Source organism: Quercus suber, unplaced genomic scaffold (genome assembly GCF_002906115.3).
Source record: "Quercus suber isolate HL8 unplaced genomic scaffold, Cork oak 2.0 scaffold_292, whole genome shotgun sequence".
In the NCBI taxonomy this organism is placed as follows: Eukaryota; Viridiplantae; Streptophyta; class Magnoliopsida; order Fagales; family Fagaceae; genus Quercus; species Quercus suber.
In genome coordinates, this window is record NW_027069748.1 from 358,162 (window position 1) to 364,161 (window position 6,000).

Sequence of the window (6,000 nt, forward strand, 5' to 3'; positions counted from 1 at the left end):
AAGAAATAACGTCCCCCTTCCTCTAAAACTAATTGAAAGAATTTGGACTCAATAAAGAAACTGTGAACTCCCCCATGAAAAAAACACTCTTAACTTGAGTTTAGACAGAATCTAAGACCAAAAGCACAATGAAAGAAAAAATGGTGGATATCACTGAATAATACCACATATCACAAATTGAGCATCTTCCATAGCACTGTGGGTTTCAAAGCATTAAAATTAAGGAATGTCTTAATGTGGAAAATTTTCCTGCAAATTGACCATACTTCCCAAATAACTATGCAACTACCAAAACAATTCACACACACTCATTACAATTAAATCTGTCACCTATGCATTGGGAAGATACACTGCTTTGCATTTTTTTTTTTCTTTTTCTTTTTGTTTCGTGATAAATACTTTGCTCATGGTTCTTTCTGTTAATTTTCTCCTATAAAATCATACACCAAATAATATTTATCTATCTCTTTCTCTTAAAAAGAATATATAAAATTAAAATTTAGATCACAACTGTACTTAACTATGCATAGTCATATATATATATATATATATATATATCTAAGTTAAAGTAAGTTTCTTTTTTAAAAAATAATTTTTTTTAGTTCTTTTTATTTAAATTTATGGTTCAACTATGATATTCAATCCTCTATATGAAATTTACCTTAGTTTAGTTAGTATTATTCATCATATTTACATCAAATTATTCTTAATTTAATTAGTATAATATAGTTTTATTTAATTAATGTTTACATATAAAAAAAGCCCCATTAGTCTTAATTTTTTTCTTCTTCTTTCCATTAGATCCCAAACTCAATTAAATCATATGCTCAAAGCATGTCCTCATACTTTCACACACTTAACAAAAACATATGCTTATTTTAGCAAAAAAGGAAATGAAATATACCTGTTGAACTGAGATATCTTCTATTGGTAAGTTGTGAATTGTGCTACTTGGTAGGGGAGCAGCTGCCTATAAATTACAGAGAAAAAAAGTGAAAAGAAATGGCAAAACAAAAACAAATATAAGAGTAAAATCACAATAAAAGAGGAAATGAAATATACCTGTTGAACTGAGATGTCTTCTATTGGCAAATTTGGAACTGTGCTACCTGGTATGGGAGCATCTACCTATAAATTACACATTAATTTAGGGAAAAAAAGTGAAAAGAAATGGCAAATATATATATATATATATAAAAGAGAAAAATCAATATCAAGATATAAATTATATGCCAAACCAATAAGATCTATCACTTACAAAGTAATAAAATAAAAAGAAGTGGTTAATGAAATCCTATGACAAGGGCAATGGCAAAGAATCCAATCGTATCCAATTGCTCTCTGTTCACACCTTCGTAAATACCACAAACATATCATCATAATTGGAATGTCCCTTTGAGGCCAATTTTATTTTCCCGTTATTTTCTTTGAGATGCTATTTTTAATTTTAGTAATCAACTTGGTTAATTTTTATTTTTTAGGGTACAAACCAAAAGTTTAAATAGGCTACATTCAACATCAAACTAAAAAAAGAAAAAGAAAAAGATTTATATATTAAGAAAATTTAGAAAGTTAATTATTGCCTTTTTGACTTACAAAAATACCCGTGTTTAATTAACTTATTCTTATTCTTAAAACATAAGAAATGAAGTTAAAATCATAAATCATCAAAAATTAATAACAAAAAAGTGAAAAACCTACAAGGTAAAAACTCTCCACAATGTTTATCACCCAAAAAAAAAAAAAAAAAAAAACCACTGCTAGGAGATACCATGCATCGTACTTTCATGGCCTCACCAGAAAATATATTAAATAAAAAAGAAAAAGTAAAAAAAAAAAAAAAATGGTAACACAATTGGATCCATATAGTAGAGGTTAGTCTGGACGTTCAAAAGAGTGGAAAGCCCATTTCTTAATAGAATTGAGTATTTGACCACGTCTAATGGGATTTAGTGTTCACAGCAATTGCGAGACCCATCACTCAAAGCTTTAGTATGCAACACAAAATTACACCATTTTGGACCTTTTGGCCCAACCTAAAACTAGGCCGTTTTGGCACACTAACCCTAACAAACCCAAATTACCTGGTGTCCAATGTAATCTATTTTCAGTACTTACTATGCTTAGACTTGGATTTAGTTTCCGTTTAGATGGTCCTCAGTTGGATTTTTATTTAAATAAAACCTTGTATGGACATGGTTATTTATGTAATAATTTCTTTATGTTGGATTTAGATCGTTCCTCTTTTTCTTTTATTACTCATAATGATGATATTTCTAATTCTGTAATGTGGCATGCTAGACTTGGACACATAGGAAAAGATAGATTGGCTAGACGAGCTAGAGAAGGCCTATTGGGGTTTATCACTAATGTAAGCCTACCTATGTGTGAACCTTGTCTAGCTGGAAAGGCCTATAGGAAGCCTTTTGGTAAGGCTCCAAGGGCAACTCATCCTTTGGAATTAGTCCATTCGGACATATGTGGACCTATGAATGTTAAGGCACGCCATGGGGCCTCTTATTTTCTCACATTTATAGATGACTATTCACGTTTCAGTTATGTCTATTTGATCTCCCGTCGCTTTGAAGCATTAGATTGCTTTAAGCACTTTGTGGCAGAGGTTGAGAACTAGAAAGAAAGGAACCTAAAGGTTTTTCAAACTGATAGGGGTCGCGAATATTTGTCTAAATAGTTTCAGGAACTGTGTGAGGAGAAAGGGATACGCTAGCAATTGACGATTCCTGGTACTCCACAACAAAATAGTGTTGCAGAGAGAAGGAATCGTACTCTATTAGAGATGGTTAGATCGATAATGGTGCATGCTAACCTACCAATTTCGTTTTGTGGGGATGCATTGTTGATTGCTGCCTACATCCTTAATCGTGTGCTTTCTAAGTCAGTTCCCACAACACCATATGAGTTATGGACTAGTGCAAAACCTAATTTGGAGAACTTGCAGCCTTGGGGTTGTGCAGGTTTTGTTCATAGTACTTCCCATAAGTATGGGGAATTGGGCTCTAGAGTAAGTAAGAAAATCTTTATAAGATATTCAGAAAGCTCAAAGGGGTATATAATGTACGGTGCACATTCTGATGGTGGAATGATTGAGATAGAGTCTCGTGATGTCAACTTCATTGAAGATGATTTTCCAAGCATCAGTGAAGCAAAACAAGATCTTCAGCTTTATGAGCTGCAAGAACTTGAAGGTGTCATACCATCTTTGGGCAAGGGTGGAGAATCACAACTTTATTATGAAATCGCCAAAGATAATGGGAGTGATTTTGCTCCTAGTGGGAGCAAACCGCTAGATAGTGACACACAAGGATCCAAGGTATGTAGAAGTGAATGTGGAACTATTTCTTGTCGTCATTTTGAGATTGAGGAGGAATATTTTATATGTGATTCACTGGACCTTGATGAGCTTGCTTCCTATGAGGAAGCATTAGCTTCACCTGCTTCATATGAATGGATAATTGGAGATGTATGGTTATATGTCAAGGGCACAATTGGAGACGTATGGTTATCAAGAATCCTATTGGATTACGAATCAATTGTAAATCTTCTCCCTTATAAGACATTCAAGGGAATGGGGATGAAGTCCAAACAATTGTCCCCATCCAACTTGACCATTCAAAGCCTCAACCAAGTTGGACAAAGAGCCATGGGAAGCATCTCATTAAAAGTGGAAATAGGAGAATTGTACTCTAAAGCTCTTTTCCACGTAATCAATGTCGATACTTCCTACAACGTGTTGTTGGGATGCCCTTGGGTACACATTTATGGCATAATCGGATCTGCATTTCATCAATGCTTTAAACTTTGGGATGAAGATGGAAATGTGAAAATGGTGTACATTGATCCTAATCCTTTCATGGGAGAAGAGGCTAATTATCTTGATGCCAAATTTTAAGCAACGACCATCCTTATGCATCTATCCAAAAACAAGGATATTGAGGAAGAAGGGTGAGGAACAATGTGTTTACCCTTGTGTAAATGAGAAGTTCATTAAACAGCTCAACCAAAAAAAAAAAAAAAAAAAAAATTGCGATTCAAAATATTTCTGTGACTCAAAGTATTTGCCTTTTATTAAAGACAAATTTCTAATCATTACCCCTTCTGTATTGCATGGGTTTGCCTCAACAGCTTTAGCACATGCATACACGAAATACAGATTTAAAGAATTTTATGTTCTATTTCATTGTTATATATCCTATATCTTGGCAATTGAACTTGAACACAGAAAGCGAAGCTGAGATTTCTGTGACTCAAGTATTTGCCTTTTATTAAAGACAAATTTCTAATCATTACCCCTTCTGTATTGCATGGGTTTGCCTCAACAGCTTTAGCACATGCATACACGAAATACAGATTTAAAGAATTTTATGTTCTATTTCATTGTTATATATCCTATATCTTGGCAATTGAACTTGAACACAGAAAGCGAAGCTGAGGACACACTGATCTAGAATATAATTATGTGTATGTGTGTGAAATTAGAGCAGATAAATGGGCCAAAATCAAAACAAAATTTGTATACCTTAGCTTGATTGGCAGCTTCCATCTGGGTTTTCTGACCAAGGTATGAGAAATACTCGTGGCCAGGCACATCCACAAGTTCGACATTAGCATTGTAGATGAGAAGGCCAAACTGATCGAGCTCAAGTTGAACTTTTTCGAAAACTTCTTTCTTGAACTCCTTGGTACCCTTAAATACCTGTTCCATGGTCATAGAGGCAGCAAGCACCCGAGTCTCTCCCTCAATGACACCTTGAACAAGTTCTTTGACGTGGTTGGAGAGCTTGTCATGTGGAGAAATGAGCTTTGCGTAGAGGAGGAGGCTGTCCATGTCAGTGACACGAGGGCCAATTGTGAAGACTGCTGGGAGAATGAAAGGGAGTTTCTCAACAGACATGGCTTGAACCTCGAAGGTGTAGTTGACCGGAGACACGTCGAACTTGGTGCACTTCTGCCCTGGAAATATCCATTCATTCTTGGCTAGCTTTATGTCAGGGATGCCCCACCCTGTGATGGCTAAGTACTCTGAAGGACCAGCCGTTTTCCACTTCATGTTGCTCTAGTATAGGAGTTTATGTGTCACAGAGAGATTGGGACTGAGAAAGAGAGAGCTGGGGCTTATAGCTAGAAGGCTTTTTCACTTTTGTTAGAGAGAGAGAGAGAGAGAGAGGAGGCTTTTGTTGTCTTGATAGAGTAATGTAGGGTGAGGTTGAAATGTATGGAAAACTCCCCATGTGTGTTTAGTTGGGTGAAAACAGAGAGGGTGGAAAATAGAAAGAGGAAAATATGGTGAAAAATGTCATTTTCCATTATTTGGTTGAGGAAAGAAAATAGGAGAGATAGAAAATAAGGAAAAAAGTTTTTCCTCAGGCCCACTTTTTTTATCCTCCAAATTTGGGAAGAAAATGGGGAGAGAGAGGAAAATGGGAAGAGAAAAGTGCTGAGAAATACATTTTATACAAATGCTCTTTCACCTACTCCTCACTTTATTCATGACCAGATGACTTTTGCCCTTTCTTAGTAATCGTTGCTTTGGCTTATGTTTTTTATTTTTTTTTATTTTTTATCTTTTGATTTTCTTGGTTGCCTTTTTCCTTTTTCTTTTTTCTTCTTCTGGGCAAAAACGTTGCTTTTTTTGTTTTCTTTTTTAAGACCTTGTGTGCCTTTCTTTTTTTTTTCTTCTTCTGGCAGTAAAGTTGCCTTTTCTTTCCTTTTTTTTTTTTCCTATTCTTTTTTTTTTCTTTTGATTTTCTATGGGTTGGGCGTGATTTTTTTTTTTTTTTGGGACATGATTTTTTTTTATAATAAATTTGAGAGATTGAGACTGAGAAAGAGAGAGCTAGGTCTTATAGCTAGAAGGCTTTTCACTTTTGTTAGAGAGAGAGAGAGAGAGAGAGAGAGAGAGAGAGAGAACTAGGTGTGTATATATATAGAGAGAGGAGGCTTTTGTTGTCTTGATAGAATAATGTAGGGTGAGGTTGAAAT

The 6,000-nt window shown here is 34.8% G+C and overlaps 1 protein-coding gene across 1 annotated transcript; it reads right to left on the minus strand.

Annotated features, from left to right (window-relative positions):
• Positions 1 to 4,387: 4,387 nt before the first annotated feature.
• Positions 4,388 to 5,068, minus strand: LOC112024470 (flotillin-like protein 2). Its single transcript, XM_024057101.2, has 2 exons — positions 4,538 to 5,068; positions 4,388 to 4,462 (listed from the first exon to the last, which is right to left on the minus strand). The coding sequence occupies exons 1-2, from the start codon at positions 5,066 to 5,068 to the stop codon at positions 4,388 to 4,390; spliced, it is 606 nt and encodes a 201-aa protein (XP_023912869.2).
• Between the last annotated feature and the right edge of the window lie 932 nt (positions 5,069 to 6,000).

Bases quoted from the DNA above. Each gene is read 5' to 3' on its own strand.
- LOC112024470 (XM_024057101.2), bottom strand. From the start codon at position 5,068: ATGAAGTGGAAAACGGCTGGTCCTTCAGAGTACTTAGCCATCACAGGG. The intron at 4,463-4,537 runs GTATACAAATTT...ATTATATTCTAG, and splicing joins AAGCTGCCAATCAAGCTAAG to ATCAGTGTGTCCTCAGCTTC.